Genomic DNA, 24,177 nt, shown 5'->3' with positions numbered 1-24,177 from the left:
TCTCTCGCAGTGTGCCTACCTGACTGTCAGCCTGCGAGGAGTGAGTGAGTGTGGAGCGTTCCAGGGTTCGGCTCAAACTCGCCTCTCAGAGCGTGTTTCCAAAGGAACCATTCAACGTGAATGATAAATACACTGGTCTGTGACGCGCTCAAGCTAGGCAAGATCAAAAACCCGGACATTTGAAGGACTTTATAAACGCCGGCCGGACAGGCCGGACAGCCTCTCAAAAGAGGACATGTCCGGGCAAAAGAGGACGTATGGTCACCCTAACTTAGTTTGTGATGCAATTTTACAAAGTAAAGATTGATTCCAAGGTGCCTTCAGAACAACTACATGAAGTAATGCAGCATCAGTTTCTTATATCTGCAAACTGATCAGACTTGGAGTAATGTAGGTAGGTGTAGACTTCAGGGGAGATACTGACAATATGTCCACCTCAGTATTGAGTACATATGCACTGGCTTACTCTAAGTGTGAGTGTGTGTTTACCCTCTCTGATAGCGGTACAAGGTGCTCCCTCCTCATGCTCCAGCCGAATTTCCTTCAGTGCAACCAGGTTCTCTGTTAGCTTGCTTCGCCCTTTGAACACTGTGGCATAAGTCCCCTACAAACACAAAAGCATACTGATATTCTGATAATCATTCATTAAAATGTGACTTCTATGTGCAGTCAGGGATTGTGTTCAGTTTGGTTTGATCCCTTTAGATTGTGAATGAATCTCTACTCAGAGCGAAGGATTTCAAGTACTTCAAGGTCTTGTTCATATGTGATGGTAAAATGAAGAAAGGGATTGACAGATGGATTGATGTAGTGTTGTGCAGTAATGCTGGTGTTATACTGGATTGTTGTGGTGCAAAAGCCTTTGGAAGGAAAACCTTTCCAACTATATTCCAGACCTCATCTATAGTCATAAGCTTTGTGTGGTCAACGAAAGATTGAGATCGAGTAAACCCACGAAACTGCATATCTCATCTGGCCTGGTTTGAGCTGTAAATGTTGCTACATGAATAGAATAATGAAGCTAATTTGATTGGAATCTGTTTACTTTCACTGTCTGTTTACTTTTTCATCATCATCTACAAAACTCACAGATGATTAACTCTGACTGACTGAATGAGGTTAGAAGGTTCAACCATCATCATCCACATGAAGTATCTGAGATAATGCTACAGGCTTTGGTATAATTCATTAATTAAATGGACTTTTACTTCTCTGGGATTTGAAAATTGAGGTTTGATTATCATCCTTCTTTACCGTCTTTGTATTGCTGACTACACTTCAACGATTTGACTGCAGGTGTTGTGATGACTGCAGATAAAGTGCTGCAGGTTATAAAAGAAAGACAGTAGATAGTTTTCTTTTAAAATACTGAGCAAATAAACTGAGGCAATGAGGCAATTTTATATTGGCCACATCTGTGACTCACTGTAAAGCACGTGTGTGCCATTGTGAGCAACTCATCATGATAATTGACAACAACAGCAGCTCTTTTTGATGCCTCACCACTGCTGTTATGTGCTGCTGAGCCTTGCGACCAGCACTGATGCAGGCAGCTTGTGTCACTAATCATTGCTCACTCCTTAAGGCATTAACTGCTCACACATTAATGGTGTCGGGTTTTAGTGCTTCGACCCATGAGCCCTTCTCTTTCCAAAACAAATCTGTGAATTAGAAACCTGTGGAGTGTACGCTGAGCAATTTCTCATTAAGCCACACAAAAACACTGGGCACATGGGCATACTGTGGTTTGCCTTGTATTTTAGCAAACAAACAAAGCAATGTTGTATTATATCTGACAGGCTCTTACATCCCCCAAGAGAACTGACTCACAGGCAGTCTGATAAGTAAAAGGGTGAGTTGCATGAGCTGTGGTCAACATTATCCACTAGAGAGGTACTTTATCCTCACTTAATGAGGTTAACCGTAGCTTGAAGCTATTGCTCTGTGGCCACAGCAGTGGGTGTAGCTGTGATGCACTTGCCTCTCACTGGACTGTCTCTGAGGCCTCTTCATCGACCATCTAAAATTTGTTGAAAGGTGTGAGCAGCTGGCGGTTACTTACCTCACCTAGTTTGCCAAGTTTCACATATGTCTCCAGCTTCCCAAAACCTATATCAGACTTTAGACAAAAAGAAAAACAAAGGAGATTGATTTAATGGTCTTCAGGGTGGGTGGGAAGGATGGGTAAATAGAGGGTAAGGTAGGTAGATAGAGTAGGTAGGAAGGTAGGGAAGGAGGGAGGTAGAGTAGGTAGGGTAGGCAGAGTAGATAGAATAGGTAGGGTAGATAGGTAGGTAGGATAGGTAGGTAGAGTAAGTAGAGTAGGTAGGATAGGTAGGGTAGATAGAGTAGGTAGGGTAGAGGTAGGTAGGTAGGTAGAGGTAGGTAGGTAGGTAGGGATCAGTCGTTCGATCTCATACCAAAGAAGCACGCCGAGACATGCGACTGTGAGGTTTGCAAAGCGGTGAGTTTTCACTCTCCAGCTGCAGCTTCTTGAGAAACTCTGGAGGCAGGCGGATGTCCATGGGCAGAGACATGCACTTACTGACATCCTGAAAGAAGTTACCAGACAGAAAGTATTTGCAACAACAGAATATGTGGCTTTTTATTCTTTTGACTGATTTAAGAAAAATAAAACTGTTTCATAGAACTGTTTGTCCTTAAATATTTGTCTTTGTCCCTGGTTATTCTGAAGGTCAAAATGTCAAAAATTAGAATATAATAAAGAATTATTGAATAGCCTTATTGTTTTTATTATAATCCATGCTTTGTGCAATGACTAGAAGAATGACATTGGGTAGATCAACCTAGTGGTGGCAGTGTTGTCTCGAGGTTCCAGTGTTTCACCCCAGACACATGATACAGAGATATGTCTGTCTGGCTCATTGCGACAGTAATACGATAAATCTCTACAAGTGTAGATGAATCTGAGGCTGCTGATGAGAAGGAAATCATTTTTGCATCATTTAGACTCCCTCCATTATGCTTATTTTTCTTGGAAACATGTCCACACAGTGTTTTTTCAACTGAGCATGTCACAATGAAACTGCAGCGTACCATGAACAAAAAAAACATGGATTTATTTGTGGCTTGAACCACTACATAATTACAACTTGCCGTCGAGCTGTGCATAGTTTTACATCGTTTGAGCAGAACTGTGGGTGAGCTGGTGTGATTGAAGTGCAACAAGCGGAGAGGACTGACTGGAAAAAGAGGTGCAGACTTTATATGTGTGCACATTGTAGCAGAAACAATGGTGTAGAGCTACATCTACGCCAGTTAGATTAGGTTCATTTTGTCGTATAATATACGATAGTGGTACTTATTTAAACCGACAATTCGGAAAGAGTTGTTTTTACCTTGCTGACATGTTTCGACAGCTTCTGCTGTCTTCCTCAGAGTGTCATCTGACGTTTGGTGACGTGTCCTTTTTATCAAACCGACCATGTGATAAAAAGGACACATCACCAAACGTCAGATGACACTCTGAGGAAGACAGCAGAAGCTGTCGAAACATGTCAGCAAGGTAAAAACAATTCTTTCCGAATTGTCGGTTTAAATAAGTACCACTACATCTAAGCCTTTTTAAGGGAGGAAGGAATGGTTTTCATGGGGAAACTTCTAAATATGTTGCAGAGGTGAGATTGTTGAGGTTAAATCGATGACCAGGAAGGGACTTTAAAGCAGAATTGCTATGTCAGGGCATGTCTGCTGCATAAGAAACCGTGTGTTTTCTCTGTTCTCCCTGCCGAGCAGCAGCGAGTACAGCACAAACTGCATTCTGTTTGAAGGGTCCTTTGATTTGAAGCATGTTTTCCTTGATGTTGCTTTCCCTTTAGCATGTGTTTCGACCTTATAGGCCCTGGTAACTATCAAATGTAATGTACTCTGAACAGCGTATGTACAGTACAGCATGTCCAATTAGCTGTCACAAGAGAAAACAGGATTGATTAGGGAATGCCGCATAGTTATCTCACATGCAATGGCCCTGCTGCTACAAATGCACAAGTACTTTTCCAGGACAAATTCCATTTTTTTCCAACAGAAAGTTCACAAAAAAATCTGGTTTTGATGTTTGACTTATTGTGCCTTATGTGAGTTCTGCAATTCAAGACATATCAGAGGCACAACCAATGCATTTGAGCGTAAAATCTCATTTTGCACTCATGCTAAATATAAAAATAATACTACAAGTGACTACTACTAGTTAATTAAGTGTAGCAAAGTAAATGGTTTGCTAATAAACTGTAATTGGGGACATTGCTTAAGTAATTTTGTCAACGCTGTCTGTTTCAGTGGCTGTAACGTGATGTCTTATTAGAGTGAGCAGGTCAATAAAGTCTGCCTCGTTTGTTAAGTCATCATCCCTGCAGGAGATATTTTGTTTGACAGGACCTCCGCTAATGTGGAAGGTGAGTAGAGCTGCATGTCACAGCGTGTTCGCACCAGCACAGTCCAACACAGATGAGGCACGTCTGTCAAAAGTGAAGCCTCCCATGTGAATGAGTGAGAAGTCATTAATTAATTAGGTACTTATCCACTACATAAACTAGACAATTGCGGGGCTTTTAAATATTAACAAGGTTCCTGGAGGTAAGTGGTTGAGCTGTCACTGTGATAAAAAGAAGAACCAGCTAAAAAAATATCACTACACACCAGCCAAAGAGATTTTTCACACCATGACAGCCATGAAATTATCCGTTTTATTGAGGTGCAACTTGTAAAACCTTTTAACAGAAAGAGGCGTTTCTTGTGCTTGTTTTAAAAAGCTATCCAGATTTATCTAAGAGCTCCAGCCTTCTCACTTTCATACTATTATTTCTGTCTTTGCTGCACCTTTCTGAGCGCTCGCTTTCCTCTTGGAATAGCTTCAGCTGACTGTCTGGGAATAAGAGTCGGAGCGAATCACTGGTGAATCTACGGGGACTACTTCAGAAAAGGTGCAGTCTCTCATATTTCTAATAAAAATTCGGATGATGCAGGGACGACTAAAGGTTTCTGATGTGACTCATCTCATTGAGCTGGAGAAATAGAAAAATGACTCCTGGGAAACAGTTTAATTAGAGGACCAACTACTTGTGCTGCGACTGATTTCTATCGTTTTAATGCACAGCTTCCTGTTATCACTGAATCGTGTAAATTGAGTCTGGTCTCATGTGACTTCAACACCTCTGGAAACCAAAATACACACTTGGATAGTTAATTACTCCATCTGTTCTATCAATGACAGTCTGTGCGTTGGGCTTTTGCTTCTCACCTCGATGGAGAAACGTCTGTGCTGGGCCGAGCTGTGGAAGTGGAGGTGGGATGGAGACTGAGCTCCCGGTGTGGTTGGTTCAGGGCTCACTGGGCTGGCGTCATGGGATGGAGGACCCAGCCGATCTGGAGTCAAGCCTGACGGAGAAGAAATATCAACAGTTTTGTTTTTGTGGTTAAAAAAACAACTCAAGCTTTCTGAACAGCTTCAGTCCATCCATCCATCCTCTATACACCGCTTTATCCTCACTAGGGTCGCGGGGTGCTGGAGCCTATCCCAGCTGACTCGGGCGAAGGCAGGGGACACCCTGGACAGGTCACCAGTCTGTCACAGGGCTACATATACAGATAAACAGAACAGCTTCAGTATTTATCCTAAAGCATCTGCATTACTTACACTGCCGTTCAAAAGTTTGGGGTCACTTAGAAATGTCCTCATTTTTGAAAGAAAAGCAGTTGCGTCTAGACATTGTTAATGTGGTAAATGACTATTCTAGCTGGAAACGGCTGATTTTTAATGGAATATCTACATAGAGGAACATTTCCAGCAACCATCACTCCTGTGTTCTAATGCTACATTGTGTTAGCTAAAGGTGTTGAAAGGATAGTTGATGATTAGAAAAGTCCTGTGCAGTTATGTTAGCACATGAGTTTTCATAGAAAACATGAATTTGCCTGGGTTACCCCAAACTTTTGAACAGTAATGTAGGTTGCTAAGTAAAATGGTAAACTGTTGGCTTTTAATTTAGTTTTTTTATATGCAATAATAAGCAAGCAAGATAGAACGTGTAAATTTGTGAGATTTAAAGGTAAATGGTCAACACAACATACACTACTAGTCAAATGTTTGGATACACTTTCTCATTCAATGCTTTTTATTTATTTGTTTTATTTTCTACATTGTAGATTAAAACTGAAGGCGAACACTTTTTTGTTTACAACATAATTCCAGATGTTTTCTTTTATAGTTTTGATGTCTTCAGTATTAATTTACAATGTATACAATGGTTAAATGAAAACCATTGAATGAGAAGGTGTGTCCAAACCTTTGACTGGTAGTTGTCTACCTCAGTAATACTCAAGGTCCTTTACAATGCATTTTCCATTGCCTACAATTGGGAGCAACTTCAGATTGTCCAAGGACAAAACTTGACATGAGAAGGGGAAGGGCATAGAACTGCCAACCTTGAAATTTGTTGACAACCTCCTCTACTACCTGAGCCACAGCCTCAAAGGTGCTGGTAGGTAGCCAGCTTGGTTATTGTTAAATCAGGTCAATTGCATCTTTCTGTACAGACATGAGAGTGGTATCGAGCTTCCGGTAAGTGCTTTCCATAATGTTGAATTCTGAGAACTTTGTACAAAAAGCATCGTAATGATTCTAGACAGAACTGTGAAACGCTTCGACTGTATGGGGCGTTTTTGCATTTTTTCCGTTTAGCCTGGCAGCTCTTATCAGCCTCAAAAATCTAAATCAAGCTCTAAAAACACAAAGTTCAATGGTAAACTGTAAAGTTAGAAACTTGTTGATGAACAAAGTGGAGCATTCAGCTGCTAAAGAAACAGAAATGAATCTAATTGAAATAGACACAAACAGAGGACAGCATTTGTGATGAAGTTTCTAAAATAGACTCCATATGAAGAATACATGTGTGTCAATAGTTCGCTGTGGTTTAATACTACTTTAAAATGTATATCTTATATTTAAGTCACACTTCTTTTTTTAAAGGTAAACATGATCAACTTGCCAGTGCTATTTGTTGGACAAACTGTATAATGGGGTCAAATAATTACAAATATAAACAGGATTTATAGTTCTGAATTAAGGGCTTAGTGTAGTGACCATAATTCCTTCCTTTACGAGGCTGATTTAATTAGACTTAGCATCCAGTTTTCTGGATTATACCACAGAACCGAACAAACAAGGCTAATGATACACAGTAGTGAGGTTCATAGTGCTGGAGGCAAATACGAAACTGGGGGGGGCAAGAGTAGTTTCACAATCCCACTGTAGAACACAGAGGCTCGCATTGAAATGAACAGAATTCCAGTTGCAAATGTATGCCAAGATATGTAGAAATGAGCCACAAAGAGTTACAGCAGAGCCACTGTAGCTTTAATGAAGCTCTGGCAGCTCAGTGTTTTTTAGAGCATGTACCAGGAAACCAAAAAATCTAATCTTTGCTTCAACCCGTTTGTGTTAGATGTAGTAGCAAACCTCTTTGTCCCCATTTCCTCCCAGTTTCTCCTGTTGCATTCAGATAAAACTATATATACCTGAAAACAGTGACACCATAGAAGCCTAATAGTTAAGATGTTTACCAGGTCACAGTTAGACTTCTGGCTTGCTGCATTATATCAATACCCCTCTCTTCCTGTTTGTCTCTACGGCAGCTATCAAAAAAGTAAAATATGACAAAAGTGACATCAGCTACTGTAATACAATATGGAGGCTGATTCTGATTGTTGAGAGAGAGGACAACATTGACAAAGCTGAAGAGAGAATCAGTATTTTATAGTACCACACATATCAACCAAAGCCATTCTGCAAAATATGTCCTGACAGAAAGATCGTAAGTAGCATTTCCTATTAGAAAATCCAGTTTACTTCACACCACCACAAAATCTTTTCTGTTTGCAGAAAACATGTTCATGTCTAAAGAGGAAATTCTCACTTAAGTCTGCTGAAGCAAATTACTGCGAGTACACCAGCATAAGCAGTGCAGCAGGATCCGTCCAGTGAAGAACAGACTTTGATCTTCATCACACATATGTAAGTGATGTGTTTTTGATGCCCGGTCGGCAGCCTTTGAATACCGCCCGTTGTGAGGTTTCAGCCTCAGTTTGATCTTCAATTTCAATGGCAAGTATTGGCAACCTCCCTGGTATGGTGTCTCCGTTTCAGCGGCAACCGGTATGTTTGCGTTACAACTCGAGCCGGGACGACGGCTAACAAGGGAAGAAGACTTTTACGTTTAGGAGGATGCGTCATCCAGTGTGTTTTATTTGCGGATTGTTTATATGTATGAACACCAACATTAATATTTACTGCATATTGCAAACACACATAGAGACACGTATAACAAGCTGTGGTTGTAAAATGATAAAACAGAAGGAGAAGCCAGGGTAGTTCATAGATTTAAAAAACAAAAATGCCTGGATCAGTTTAACAAGACGTTTTAACAACACGACCCAGACGCCTTTGACAACCGAGCTGTGTGTCATATTGACTGATAGTCTAAACGGGCTGCGGGGATGAAATGACAACCTGTTTGCTTGTAATTAGAATATCACAGCTACAGAGCTCCTTTGATCTGCAGATGCAAACCCGCACTCGAACACACACACAAATAGAGTGGCCGATTGCTGTGAGATATGGATGGATGTCTGCAAGACATCTGGTTTGGAAAAGGACAATCCAATATGGTACGCCGCATGATGTTTTTGTCGTGTTTTCATCTAAAAACTGTGTTTACAGTGAAAGGCACAAAAGGCAGGAATGAATGGTGGGGGGGAGAAACACCCACAATGAATATTAGCAGAGTTAATATCCAGGCTTTGTTTAAGGACATTTTCAAAACTAGAAATAATATGTTAAATATATATACTTTAATGCATGTCCATAATTTTGGTGAAAATCTGGTCACTATTATGCAAGACTAAGACTCTGCAGCTCGCAGCCTTCTAAGGCTGTGCATTGTGCTAAATGGGACTTTTCATTTTTTATTTTTTATTTTTTAAATTGAACTCTTTCCATCTTGGTGCACACCATACGGCTACCAGGTTATTAAAATGCAACCCTTTTGCACCATTTCTGGAAGGTTTCCAAGCTTGAAAGGCTCAGTAAAGAGACCACCTTGTGCCCTATTATGACTAAAGTAAAAGCAGAATTATTGGGCTTCGTTTCTGTTGCACAGCTTACACCCTGTGTTAAAACTTGGTTTTGTGAAATTAAAAAATGCAAATTATTGTTGTTTTTTGCAGCCTGTTCATGTGGACTGAGACAACTATTGCATTCTGCCAAATGTCTCTTATCAATAAAGCCCTCCAGTGTGGCTTTATAGTTGAGAAAAACTGCTACTGACAGAACAGAAATGAGGAGAAAATAGCCGAGGATCTGAGGGCTTCACCTTCATTTAACCAGGGAAAGTCACGCTTATGTTAGCTGTGGCCCTGACTGTTTGTCTCTTTAAAGTTATTAAGAGAGGAATGGCCAGGATGAAGCATTTGTATGAACGGTCAAAGAGATTAAATCTTGTCAATACTGAGAAAGAGAAAGTAAAAGAATCATTGAATTTATGGTGAACGTGAATCAGTTCTAGGGCAACAAGTTGTCATCATTTCAAAGCAACATTCACTGATTAAAATGCAGGTCCATCATCTGTCTGTTGCTTTGTTACAGGCTGCTGCTGCTGTATTTTATGATCTGTATCAGTATCAGATAAGGAGAGCAGTGCTTAGTATATATTTCCTTTGAAGACAAGACTTTCAGATCACATTGAGGATACACTGGTGCATCCTTGCTCATAGCTCCTCTGGAAAGCTTCCTCATGATGCATTTTAGGAGTTGAAACATCCTTCATGATGGTGCTTTTACCATCTTAATTCATTTTGCCAGCATTCTCACATCTGTTAGCACTGTGCACAAAATACATCTGAATCTGGTGGGAGCATCATTAGTTTCACAGGTTTGTGGCCACAAATAAAACACCGGATGGCTCAGTTTTGACCCGATAATAGGTCTGGACACAAATGGATGCACCAAATTTCAAGGTTCTGACTTTTCATCTGGTAATGTCTCGTGTGTGAGCAGCGTGGTCTTCAGGGGAGCACGCTTTGTTTCGTTTTGTTTTTGGTCAGAAACAGATACAACATACACACGTGGACAAAATTGTTGGTACCCCTCAGTTAAAGAAGGAAAAACCCACAATTCTCACTGAAATCACTTGAAACTCACAAAAGTAACAATAAATAAAAATTTATTGAAAATTAAATAATCAAAATCAGCCATCACTTTTGAATTGTTGATTAACATAATTATTTTAAAAAACAAACTAATGAAATAGGGCTGGACAAAAATGATGGTACCCATAACTTAATATTTTGTTGCACAACCTTTTGAGGCAATCACTGCAATTAAACGATTTCTGTATTTGTCAATGAGCGTTCTGCAGCTGTCAACAGGTATTTTGGCCCACTCCTCATGAGCAAACAGCTCCAGTTGTCTCAGGTTTGATGGGTGTCTTCTCCAAATGGCATGTTTCAGCTCCTTCCACATATGTTCAATGGGATTCAGATCTGGGCTCATAGAAGGCCACTTTAGAATAGTCCAACGCTTTTCTCTCAGCCATTCTTGGGTGTTTTTGGCTGTGTGTTTTGGATCGTTGTCCTGTTGGAAGACCCATGACCTGCGACTGAGACCAAGCTTTCTGACACTAGGCAGCACATTTCTCTCCAGAATGCCTTGATAGTCTTCAGATTTCATCGTACCTTGCACACTTTCAAGACACCCTGTGCCAGATGCAGCAAAGCAGCCCCAAAACATTACTGAGCCTCCTCCATGTTTCACCGTAGGGACAGTGTTCTTTTCTTCGTATGCTTGGTTTTTGAGTCTATGAACATAGAGTTGATGTGCCTTACCAAAAAGCTCCAGTTTGGTCTCATCTGTCCAAAGGACATTCTCCCAGAAGCTTTGTGGCTTGTCAGCATGCATTTTTGCAAATTCCAGTCTCGCTTTTTTATGAGTTTTTTTCAGCAGTGGTGTCCTCCTTGGTCGTCTCCCATGAAGTCCACTTTGGCTCAAACAACGACGAATGGTGCGATCTGACACTGATGTACCTTGGCCTTGGAGTTCACCTTTAATTTCTTTGGAGGTTGCTCTGGGCTCTTTGGATACAATTCCAACGATCCGTCTCTTCAATTTGTCATCAATTTTCCTCTTGCGGCCACGTCCAGGGAGGTTGGCTACTGTCCCGTGGGTCTTGAACTTCTGAATAATATGAGCCACTGTTGTCACAGGAACTTCAAGCTGTTTAGAGATGGTCTTATAGCCTTTACCTTTAAGATGTTTGTCTATCATTTTTTTTCGGATGTCCTGGGACAATTCTCTCCTTCGCTTTCTGTTGTCCATGTTCAGTGTGGTACACACCTTTTCACCAAACAGCAGGGTGACTACTTGTCTCCCTTTAAATAGGCAGACTGACTGATTATGAGTTTGGAAACACCTGTGATGTCAATTAAATGACACACCTGAGTTAATCATGTCACTCTGGTCAAATAGTTTTCAATCTTTTATAGAGGTACCATCATTTTTGTCCAGGCCTGTTTCATTAGTTTGTTTTTTTAAATAATTATGTTAATCAACAATTCAAAAGTAATGGCTGTTTTTGATTATTTAATTTTCAATAAATTTTTATTTATTGTTACTTTTGTGAGTTTCAAGTGATTTCAGTGAGAATTGTGGGTTTTTCCTTCTTTAACTGAGGGGTACCAACAATTTTGTCCACGAGTGTAAATCACCTGATTTAGCTTTTGTTTATCACTATTTTTAATAGGAAAAGCATAAAGAATAGCAACAAGAAACAGATCAAAACTAGCTACTGTTACCTGCTTTCAGCACCACACAGGTTTCTATTTTGTTTTACGGCAATTGGCATCACGAGCAATTTGCTTTCTTTCCTCATCTTTGTGTTAAATTGAGGGAAATTCATAATATTGCACTGCCATACTAAGGATAAATAGGTATTAATCCTAAAGGAAGCTCTTGTGTCAGATATTGCTCAGAAAAGTTACAAAAGAAATGCTTTTCCTTAAAAATAAAAAATTCACTGGTGATGGCAGGAACAGCATGCATGCTGGCATTTTATTGAAATAAATGAGTGATTAATCATTCTTATGCATCAACAACAGCCTCATTTACTACAACAGCTCAAGAATGCTGGGAAAATAATGTAAATTAAAAAGTGCAACATTTTTGACCCACCCCTGTGTGTACTTCAAGACCCTGTAATTCATAAAATATTCTCAGTATTTAGGTAAAATTGGGCATGGTTTCATTAAATATACTAAAGTTATTGTAAATTAAAAATCCGCTGATTCTGATGGGGAACTTTTTCAGATTCAGCTGATTTAATATGTTGAGACTCCATTAAGAATACCAACTAAATGGCTTTTTTGGTCATTGTTACTGTCCTCTAGCACAATGTTACATAAAAACAGTAAAAAAAAAAAAAACATGGAATTTGATTTTTCTGGGCTTAATAGCTCACTAATTAACACCTCTTTGTTTCTTGTTTGTTTAATCCCAGCAGGAACATAAATGTAGAAACTAAAATCCTTCCGCCCACAGCTTTCAGCAGGAGTTTGCCAAGAAATAAAGCATAAAATTTTAAAAATAAGCACACAACTGTCAGTGAGAGGAAAGTGGAAGAAGTAAAAGCTTCGAGAGGAGTGTAAGGATCAGACGGCTGCTGGATTTGGGTCAAACACTCGCTTATTTGTTTATCTCGGTGTCTGTCCTCTTTCTCTGTCTGGTTACCTCTTTCCTGACCTTCAGCAGCAGACAGTGATGCAGAATGATGGACTCTGGGGACTTCAGCTACACAGCAGCTGCTTCTCTCCACAAAGCAGCTGAATTTAACCGCCTTTCCGCACAGGAGGCCGAAGCTGAAGGGATTTTGATCGCTGCAGTGGCGACATATCAGGAAATCTGATTTGACTAATGATAATACATCATGCTTACAATGCGACGCTCGACTTGGCAGAGATTTGAGTTCACCTCCACCATTTCACACCGTAACCCTCGTTCTCCTTTGAAGCCTGCTGATCCTCTGCAGCTCAGTGGTGGTACCAGTCATGGCCGGAAAACCTCCGTTAATCTGTGAGGGCCCGCTACAGACACGGAAGGAGGGACAGCTTTTGTAGTGGCTATTAAAACTCAGAGGGGGATTGCAGTTCGTGCTCTATTATTAGACTTGAGCCATTCATTCACACATTGAACCCAGAAGACAGAAGGAAATAGAAGAGCTCAGGCTGCAGGAATTTGAATGTGCTTGCTATACCAATTGGCTAGAAAACAGTTTGTTTAACCACTGAAAACCCTGTGATTAACCTAAATCCATGAGGAAGGAGTTATTAAGATGTAAATGCAAGAGTGCAGGGATTTGGGTTAATTAACAGTTATGTGTCAGCAGCTGAAGTTTGCTCTAAGGATTCTTTAAACCTGGAATAACTGAGTCACATTGAATTATTTATATATTTACACATTCAACCGCCACAACGCAACATTATCTTTCATTCAATTCAATTCAGTTTTGTTTATATAGCAGAGATTCACAACAGATGTCATTTCAAAGTGCTTAACATAGGAAGGTGCAGACAGATAGCAGAGAACCCAACAATCCAAACTTGCCTTTGGATTCTCTACAAGCAACAGTGGGAAGAAACTAAAAAACCCTGGGATTGGCAGGGTATAAAAACTTCAGACAGAACCAGGCTCAGGAAAGGTGACCGCCTGCCTTGACCAGCAGGGTTAGAGGGAGGGTAAGGGGGGGTCAGGCTAACAGAAGGAGTTGAGGTGTAAAAATTATTAAAATTATTAACATCCTTAAAATCATGTCGATATCCAATTGGTGAATGTTAAATCCAACATTCACTCTCTTACAGCTCATTTTCGGTCTCCATCAAATAGAAATGTCTCAACCTTTAGCTTCTGAATGTTCCACTATGTTAAGCACATAGTGCATTGTCTGTTTTTGTGTGTTTGTACTGGCTGGAAGTTGCTTCCCATTGCATCTAGATACAGATGAGACTGTTAACGTTATGTTTAATCTGTATGTTCTAATTACTGTTTGACTATTTATCTATTTCTCCTGGATCTACTGTTGCTTAGTTCTCAGGGCTTATGTTGATTTTCTCTGTTAAGCACTATGACTTTGTGCTGTGAACAGCTCTTACATACATCTAAACAAACTTTGGAGCGAAACAAAACGGTGAAGTTACAAGTCAAACAGCAGAACAATGAACTGAACTAGGGACTCAGAAAACCAGTGCAACACATCTCCTTTGCATAGAGTTGATCAGGTTGTCGATTGTGGCCTGTGGAATGTTTGTCCACTCCTCTTCAATGGCTGTGCAAAGTTGCTGGATATTGGGGGGAACTGGCACATGCTGTCGTATACGCCGATCCAGACCATCCGAAACATGCTCAATGGGTGACATGTCCGGTGAGTGTGCTGGCCATGACACCAGAAAACCGCTCACTCACATGACGCCACACACGCTGTCTGCCATCTGCCCTGAACAGTATAAACCGGGATTCATCCGTGAAGAGAACACCTCTCCAACGTGCCAGATGCCATCCAATGTGAGCATTTGCCCACTCAAGTCGGTTACGACGACGAACTGGAGTCAGGTGGAGACCCTGATGAGAGCGACGAGCATGCAGATGACCTTCCCTGAGACGGTTTCTGACAGTTTATGCAGAAATTGTTTTGTTATGCAAACCGATTGTTTCAGCAGCTGTCTGAGTGGCTGGTCTCAGACCATCTTGGAGGTGAACATGCTGGATGTGGAGGTCCTGGGCTGGTGTGGTTACATGTGGTCTGCGGTTGTGAGGCTGGTTGGATGTACTGCCAAATTCTCTGAAACACCTTTGGAGACGGCTTATGGTAGAGAAATGAACATTCAATACACCAGCAACAGCTCTGGTTGACATTCCTGCTGTCAGCATGCCAACTGCACGCTCCCTCAAATCTTGCCACATCTGTGGCATTGTGCTGTGTGATAAAACTGCACCTTTCAGAGTGGCCTTTTATTGTGGGCAGTCTAAGGCACACCTGTGCACTAATCATGGTGTCTAATCAGCATCTTGATATGGCACACCTGTGAGGTGGGATGGATTATCTCAGCAAAGGAGAAGTGCTCACTATCACAGATTTAGACAGATTTGTGAACAATATTTGGAGGAAATGGTGATATTGTGTATGTGGAAGAAGTTTTTCTTTGAGTTCATCTCATAAAAAATGGGAGCAAAAACAAAAGTGTTGGGTTTATATTTCTGCTGAGTGTATTTCCTTGGTCAGTTGTTGTCATAAAAATAGTACTTAGTGCAGCTATAGCTTTAACCAGATCCCAACTTTTGTACCAGCACAATACAGGGGTTTTAAAATTGTAATTATTTGCGCAAAAATATTGATTATAGCCATTTTGAAGTGACACATTCATTGTAGGACTGTTTGAAAAGTCCAGTAGCCTATAAATCTAAATTATGTTTAGATGATATTGCACTAATCAAACTAAAGCAGCAGTGCACTGTATCTAGATGGAGAATACGACTGCGGATGGTTTTGTAATCCATAAAAAACTAAAATTCCAAAGAATATGGATGTTGTTTACCTAATTTTAAGTTGCGTTGATGGATTTATGGGAATGATTTTTTGGGTCAAATAGGGGCACAAGATAAAAACAAAATGTTGGTGTGCTATCACTTTATAAAGCTAAGAAGGCAAAACAAAAATGTACATCCAATGTCATCTGCACGTCTCACATTCTACTATGAGCTCTGCTTTGGTCTCAACCAACTTCTAAATGATATACTGGATGTGTTTCTTTGCACTTTTTCTTTTCTGAAGTGTCTTGAAAAACCCTACGTAAGAATTATCTATTATTATTGTTACATATAGTTACAGTTTTGAAGAAACTGTGAACATTTCTTGCCGGTCAACAGCTTTGGTTTTATAACTCAGTAAAATTTCAAAACTTCACAGACAACTCGGACAAACGAAGGAGTGTGACTTACCCTGAGTGTGCCGGATGTTGAGCTGGTTGATCTGCTCGGTGAACTCGTTCTCCTCGATGGTCTCGGTGCGAGGAACCGACAGCGAGAAACGCCTCTTAAAGTTCTTCATCTTGTTCATGGTGCTGAGGAACCGACTCTGGGGGAAGAAAAGGCAGAAAGAGAACGACTTTTACCAAAAGTTACCATCAATCCACAATGTGTTTCTTGGAAAAACTATTTTTAAAGGTGCAATATTTGTTCCATAGCACCACACAAACTATGGAAATCAAGCTGTTCTGTATGCAAAACATTTAGAAAAACCGATACTATCAAGAAGATGTAAGAAATCAAAGAGCAACCAGTATGCGTGTTGTACAGCTGAGATGGCTCTTTATGTGCAGTTTGACCAAAAACAGTCCATGTCTTGTGATAATGAGGCAGAAAGCAGCAGGAAAGCAGCTGATCAATATACTCTCTGCCTTAGTAGGTTACACAACCACAGTCAGCCCTACCAGCTAGTTATCCCTCTCCTGCTCTTTATGCCACTTATCCTTTGCTTCTCTGCTATGTTTTCTGGAGTCACGGGGGTCTCCGTGATTTCTTTACTGTCATGGATTTGTACATGTGTGTGCGTGTTTCTGCTCATTAGTGCAAAAAAACTTAGAGTTGTCTGTGTGGTGGCTTCAATTACGGCCAGACTCCCTTTTCCCTGCTTTTATTTACAAGCCTCAGCTCATCAGCATATGATTGTCTGAGAAATCACAGCATATTGCATCATTACAGTGTCTGGCACAGTACATGTAGCAGACAGCTCTTTAAGCCCAGCCATCAACGTGTAATGTACACACATGCATGAATATATGTGCTAAAATACTTAGAAAGTGAGTCAGTCTATTCCAATCTGAGTCACATTCATACATCCAACTTATCTTAGTGTGATATACAGCCACTACTGCAGCAACCTTCCAGCCCACGTCTCAATTATGGAATAATATGACTTAAATATACAGCACAGTATGCAGGGGGAAGTGCTTGTTGGTAGACGAACAGCAGGAGTTTGTTACTGTGCCTGAACTGCAGAAATCACATGTAATAGGTAGAAAATGTTCTGTTTATAAAGAGGAAAACCTCCCTTTTAACTATTTGGTTTCAGAAAGACTCTGACTGAAACAACAGTAAAAGTTTAGTTTTTTTCTACCTTATGGAGGTCATATTTAGGTAAATTGAGGCTTTTTAAAAAATAAAAAAAGCATAAAAAATGCTTAATAATGCTGAAACAGTCTCCGCAAACCAGAAATTTTGAGCTGTAATATTCTGTAATCTTTATTTTGTCATCTGTGCCACAAGTGTCATTTTGTGCACAGCAGATGCTCTCAGTCAGCCTGGGCTTAGGGTGGCTGATTTTTTTAGGGTTAAAACAACTTTGTGTTTGTGGTTGTAAAAGCAATCACAAGTAAGAAATAGACTAGAAAAGGTAAGAAATTAGACTACTCAAGCAAATTTTAGTTGATCTAACACTACAAAGCAGTCCAGAAACGTATTTTAACATGAGACAGCTGACACTATTTTGAAAATTGCAAATGTGTTTCGGGCTCATGCTTTGCTGATCAATTTAACGTGTATTTAGAGTTTCACCTGATAGTGTTGACACTGCAGATTAATTAAATCAGCTGGAAACCTATTAGCCTTATAACATTCAGGGAAAATAATTAGAAACAGGTGCACATTCTCTCTTTTTATGAGCTTGTCTGGCTTTTATGATTGGTTTATTATTACTTAATACATCCCAGATGTCTGTATGACTGAAGCTTATTGTCATTCATCTAATCAGAGGTTTTCTCAATACAAGCCAACTTTTCTACATGCTGATGTTACTTGTGTGGTGGAACTTTAAATTTTAATTTTCATTGGTTTGCACGAAGTTGCTTTATTTATTAATAATAAAAGCCTTCATCATGACTTTATAGCATTATGGCTGCCGCTACAGGTGCAATTTCAGTGCACAGAAAACCTGTCTGCAAGGAAAACCATCAAATAAAGACCGCAAGAAAACACACTCCCTTCATTTATTTCTACATTTAAATTCTCCAGCATATGATTTCTCTCATCTCATCTCTCAGCTCTGTTGCTAAATCCTGTTATTCACAGGTGGAATAGGTGGAAAAGTCCAGTGCTTGTGAAATCAGATTAAGGCGGCAAAATTATTCTCAATTCTAAATGTGAAAATCATCTAAAAATATAAAGCTGTGAGGTATGCACACATGGAGTTAGCAAGATAATGAAGGCATTCTCAGAACCGAAGACGCGTAGGTGGCAGCCATAAATTGAACAGCGAGTGAGGGAGAGGAAACGGCTTTAGAGTCAACAGTGGAAGCAAATAATCCCCAGATCGGTGCAGAGAAAGGAAAGAATTCTAATTTCTGAGAAAATCAATCAAATTCAGTTGATGTGACTCTTTTGTTTGGAGGGAAATGCGCTCTCGGCAGCACAAAAGGGCAAAGTCACTGCCACAGCCTTGCTAAAAGCAGCCACATGAACTCTTTTTATGCTGGTAATAATACAGAGACATGTTAAACAGCAACACAGACCTCAGCTTTACACCTTTAGAGCTGGAAAGTGCTTTTAGCTGCATTTGATTTCTCTTTATTGCAACACTAATGGGGCAGCTGTTCCAAGGTGAAACACACTCATATCTTAGCAGCATCATTTACTGCAGCGTTCAGTCCTCTGGTGGTGCTGAATAACAACACCGGGCTGGAATGAACATGGAAACCTGGAGATCAATAGGAATTCTTTGTTTATTGTTAGAGAGAAAACACAATAGGCAGTAAATATGGGAAGCTGGGATAATAAAAGCCATCGGATGTAAAGCAGATTAAGGGGTTAAGAATGAAGGAGGAAAGAGGCTTACTGTGCACAGAGAAATCAATACCACTGGGCTGGCTAAAGTCCTGATGTGTTTGAGGTTGTGGCTGATGTTTTTCTCTGTGAATATCTGTGAGGCTTTGCGTAGGCAGACTTCCACTGTGTCTCTATGGGTTATTCAATTATATACCGAAAAAAGGGACACTTTAAAGTAGCACACTTCAAATAAAAGCATAATACAGTGTGATTAAAACAGGTGTACGACCGGTCAAACCGATTGTTTTTTCAGTTTAGTTTCATTCATTTTGCAGGGACAAACCCAATTAATGTCACCAGAGTGAGCGAGCAGCTAATCTGCATCTGTTGTACTCTGTGAAGACAATAAATAAAAAGAAATCACTGGTGGAAACTATTTTACCACATTTGTGAGGGCTGATCGAACTGCTTGTAAATGCAGAACAGATAGTCACAGTCCCCAGAGGATGTATATTACTGACTTTGATCTCCAGGATCAATGCCTCAATGGTTGAGGCTTTGAGCTACTGATCCCAAGGTTGGAGGTTCGGACTCTTCCATGGGTGCCTAATTATGACTGATTCTGTGTTCTGACCCCAACTGGAATTGGCCAAAAGAGAATTTCACAGTTTTCTAAAGTATTTGTGATAAATAAAAGCTTCTTCTGTTCCTGGTTTGAGTAAAATTTCTTGACTACTCATGGATGGATTACCATGAAAAAACAGTCTAGCCATCCATCCATCCATTCTCTATACACCACTTAATCCTCCTTAAGGCCGTGGGGTGTTGGAGTGTATCCCAACTGACTTAGGGTGAAGGTCGGGGACACCTGGACAGGTAACAGTCTATCACAGGACTACACATAGAGACAAACAGTCACATTCACACCTACGGACAATTTAAAAACACCAATTCACCTCAGCATATTTTTGGACTGTGGGAGGAAGCCGGAGTACTCGGAGAAAATCCACACATGCACAGGGAGAACATGTAAACTCCATGCAGAAAGATCCCAGGCCAAGACCTGAACCTGGGATCATCTAGCTGCAAGGCGAAAGTGCTAACCACTCACCACTTTGCAGCCCAGAACAATCTTGTTTCTTTATTTGCTTTTTGTTTTTGTTTTTTACCATAAACTCCCTTGGTTTCAAAATTGCAATTTATGCAGAATTTTGGTTTATTGGCTAGCATTCTTAGCTCCTCACTGCTAGGTTCAGTTCTTGTCTGGGGTCTTTCTGCGTGGAGTTTGCCTTCTCTCACAGCCAAATGACTTGTATGATAGGTCAATGGGAAACTCTAAATTGGCTAAATTGGATGCTCAAATACATGTAAAACCAATAATATTACCATTGTCCTCAGCTGTGCAAATGATGGAATCCTAATGTGTTAAAACAGAAGGTTTTACTGAAGTATTACTGTGAGCTGGATATCTGAGAATCTACACAAACATGTACAGGATCATCACTGGTGGCAAGAGACCAAACAGGTGTCTTTGCAGACATGGAGTCTGTAGTCTAAAAAAACAAATAAGGCATAATATGTCAGGAGCACTACCAAGAGCAACTCAAGTCATTTTAATCAAAATTTGATCGTGCACCTTGGATTTATCTCTGTGGGTTGAACTGGTGACCCTGTAGCATTCTAAGGCATCTGAGGGAGAACATCTAGATCCACACACTCTGATCTCCATAATGATAAATGCACATATTTTGTGGCCAAACAAACAAAATCATCGCTTTCAATCAGATCTACTCGTGGGGTTTGTCTCTCTGGAACTTCATCTTCTTCACCAAAATGAAATCCCAGTTGAAGAGTCACACTGGTTTTGAATAATCCTCGTGATCCATCCAATAAACAAGAGTGGTCAACTGAAACACTAAACGAAAAAAGCCACTGCCATCCTCAGAGCCACCTTGCTGTAAAAAATCATTAATAAAGCGCACTCCACTTCTGTGACTGTGGTGAATTAGATTTATCTTTAGATTATTATAATTTTTATTTGCCATTTCGAATGTTTTTGTTTGGAATAAACAGAAGAATCAACACTGATAAACAGGCTGAGAGCAAATTTTAATCTGATTTCTAAGCCATCTTTCCTTTGCTTCTCCCCTTTCTCTGATTAAGGTCGTCTGTGAAATGTTTGTCCTTGCAGCATTGGGTGAATTCAGTAAAAACTCAGGGCCCATATGCAAATCTGGAATAGCTTCATTTCCAAATATTTGCCAGGCGACACTAAAATGTTACTGAAAATGTTACTTTCAGCATGAAAACATTCCTTTCTGTTTATAGTAATAAAAAACATAGTCCATATGGTGGATTTAAAATCTCTTTCTCTACATGATATACCTGCAGATTTACCATTCTGGGTTCACAGACCTGCAAATCCTGCTTGAAAATCAATAAAATCCACTCAGCCACAACAGCAACTATGTTTTCTGTTTACAGAGTCCAGCTGACAGCAAATTGCAGGAAGTGAAACTGGCCTCGGATGGAAATATCGTTTCTTTTACAGTCACCTTAGATTTTACCTGCATACCCACATTTGAGACAGTGGAGACTGTCAGAAAACAACTTGCATGGATCACGTCATCCTATGACGCCAGCTGCTTTATCGTCAAACTAAAACCAAGAATAAATGTTTTGACTGTATGTTGTTGAATGGGTCTTTCTAGGTTTTTGTTCTTGCATAGGAAGTTAATCCGTAGACTTTGGTGAGGTACCGCAGCATACCATCCAGATATAGAATGAGGATGGGTTCGTAAATGCTCAATTCAATTCAGTTTTATTTATATGACACAAATCCATAACATATGTCATCGCACAGCTGTTAGCATAGTATGGTACAAACCTTACAAATTTTGAACAGAGAATCCAACAGTCCAAAGTTGCCTTTGGATTGTTGGGTTTTCTGTTTATAATTTTGTTTACAGTTTCCACACTAATCACTTAATTTCACCTTCTCCAGCATGTTGTTTTCTCCTTTACTTAATGCTTGTTTTCTTACCTAACCTCACCTCATTTGGAAGACAACCTAAAGTATATCTTTTCCAAACAGGACACAGAAAAGTCTCTGATTGAGAGCTCTTCCCTCCACTCCCTCATTTACCCTCTTCAGCAGCCTAATTGGGTCGTGAGTGAGAGGACTCCTGATTGCGACGGACAGCGTCTGTCTGGTCATTTATCTTCCAGACAACAGACTCCTCTGTTTGGAGAAAGGGGACAGTTTGATAGTCTGGATCTTTACCAATCAACACTGTTTGGCTTAATTTTCAGAGCCACTTGATTAAAAATGAGGACGCTGGTGTTTGTAGTTTTGATTGTGCAACAGCGCTTGACGAGACACACACTCGAGCTCACACCAGTGCATCCGCTCAAAGCAAGGCGCCAACAAATCTCAGTTTTCCTGAAGCTGCGATCCTCCCTGGACATAAACACACTCCATGTTGCCAGGACGTCCACTATACTCTTTCTTTTTTCTATTCCTCTTTGATCTCTATTGGTCTTTCTACTGCACCCTCTCATGCATTTTCATGAGTTTCTATTTTTTTGCTTTTTTGCAAAACACCACATTACTTTAATTTCTTCGCATATTTTAAAAAAATCGACCGACAGCAGACCGTTAATGAGCCGCTTTCACCAGCTCTGAATAATGAAACTGTAGACTGATGAACTTGGTTTAACGGGGCTGCAGTCAAAATCATGAATTCTGTATCACTGGGTAAATTGTGGGCTTTTGGAGACACTTTCCTCACATAAAAATGTCTATTTGTTGATTATTTGAAGAAATCAAGTAATCTATGCCTATACGTTAATGACAAGGAAGTGTGCTGTCATAACCAAGTATGAAAGGAGTAAATGTGCAAGTATTAGAATATCTTTGTTAAAATACAGCTCCTTATTATTCACAGGAATGCTTTTGTGTCCTAGCAAATCAGAAAATACTAATATAGGCAGAAAAGTGGATGGCATATGACTTATTTTTTATTGTACAGATTGTATCTCATTAAAGTAGTTTTATTCTTTGCAGTGTGACGTACGTTTGAAGACGTACTTTAGACCCAGACTGAATAAATTGTGTTGGAAAAATTTCAACTAATTCTAAATTCCAGTTCTGGGCAAAATTTTGTCATAACCGCCTTTAGAATTACATCATCCTGGTTAAGTCTCCATATTTGTTTCCCTTCCTGTAACATTAAAATACAAACATTTGGCTCATTGATGCCTCAGAGACACTGCAGAGAGCAAATGCTGCATATGGGATGTGCAAATGTTTTTGCTGTCAACATAAGTGAAGCCCCACCACACGGGGTATGTTTACATGCACACAAGAAACCAGGTTACTGGGAGAAACAAAGGTGTGCAACTATCCGACTACCATTCCCTGAACATGAACCCTGCCGCCTCCAAGTTTCCTTCAAGTCCTGCTGCCAGACCTCTTGTGGTACAACAGCAATTTATGAATCTTTAATACTCCAGAAGACAAGAAATGAAATAATAATGGTCTTCAAACATAATTTTGTCACATAGGGCCCCTGCACAGACAGTTAGCGAATAGCGCAGGGCCTCAGAATTATAAATGATCTCTTTCAGTGAGTAATTACAGAGGAGAGAACAAACTTTTCAACCTTTATTTAAACTTGGAGAACACTCATGTATGGACGCCTCATTTACGAAGTCGTCGACGAAGGAGATAAAAGACGTGGACATGGAAATGAGGAGCTTGGATAACATTAAAAGCATTAAACGGCAGAATTATGAAAACCTTTGAGTCTAAGGATAAAGTGAGTTTGTTTTAATTTGTTCTGCATGTTGCTGCACACACACACACAACGAGTAAAAGCGGATTTTTTAAACTCTGTTTTCTCCTGCAGTGTAATCTGATCATTTGAGCGTATGTGGTAAGATCCTCATTAAAGGAAAATGCAAAGTAAGGAGGTAAAAATAAGAAAATAAGGGTTAAATAAATAAATGAACACGTCCCAGTCTCTTGAATGAGATCTGCTTCAATAAGCATTTTTTTATGCCTGCTAAAGAATAAATTATGTTTTAAGAAGCTTACAATAAGTTCACAGTCAGCAAACTTAAACTTTACATCACTTCAAGGCACAAAGACTCAAACAATGCAAGTCATTTTAAGACAACAACACTACAGCAGCTCTTTATGAGTACCTACCATTCTTTATTGCCTTTTCTCATACATTCCAAATTAGGCACTGTATGTTGTGAACAATGAATTGTTGTTTTATTAAGTGAAAATCTTCTTA

At 39.9% G+C, this 24,177-nt stretch overlaps 1 protein-coding gene across 2 annotated transcripts in view; it reads right to left on the bottom strand.

Moving 5' to 3' along the window:
* cdk18 (cyclin dependent kinase 18) overlaps positions 1–24,177 on the bottom strand; it is a 58,806-nt gene that overhangs the window by 13,715 nt on the left and 20,914 nt on the right. For both annotated transcript variants that reach the window (XM_051948505.1, XM_022211816.2), the window contains exons 2-6: positions 16,055–16,190; positions 5,258–5,394; positions 2,421–2,552; positions 2,063–2,119; positions 490–604 (exon numbers count right to left, since the gene is read on the bottom strand). In XM_051948505.1, coding sequence (XP_051804465.1) covers positions 490–604; positions 2,063–2,119; positions 2,421–2,552; positions 5,258–5,394; positions 16,055–16,172 — 559 coding nt within the window. In that variant the 5' untranslated portion in view covers positions 16,173–16,190. The remainder of the gene's footprint in view (positions 1–489; positions 605–2,062; positions 2,120–2,420; positions 2,553–5,257; positions 5,395–16,054; positions 16,191–24,177) is intronic.

Source organism: Acanthochromis polyacanthus, chromosome 5 (assembly GCF_021347895.1).
Source record: "Acanthochromis polyacanthus isolate Apoly-LR-REF ecotype Palm Island chromosome 5, KAUST_Apoly_ChrSc, whole genome shotgun sequence".
Taxonomy (NCBI): Eukaryota; Metazoa; Chordata; class Actinopteri; family Pomacentridae; genus Acanthochromis; species Acanthochromis polyacanthus.
The sequence above is the reverse complement of the archived record's forward strand: the minus strand, read 5'-3'. Positions and strand labels throughout refer to the sequence as shown.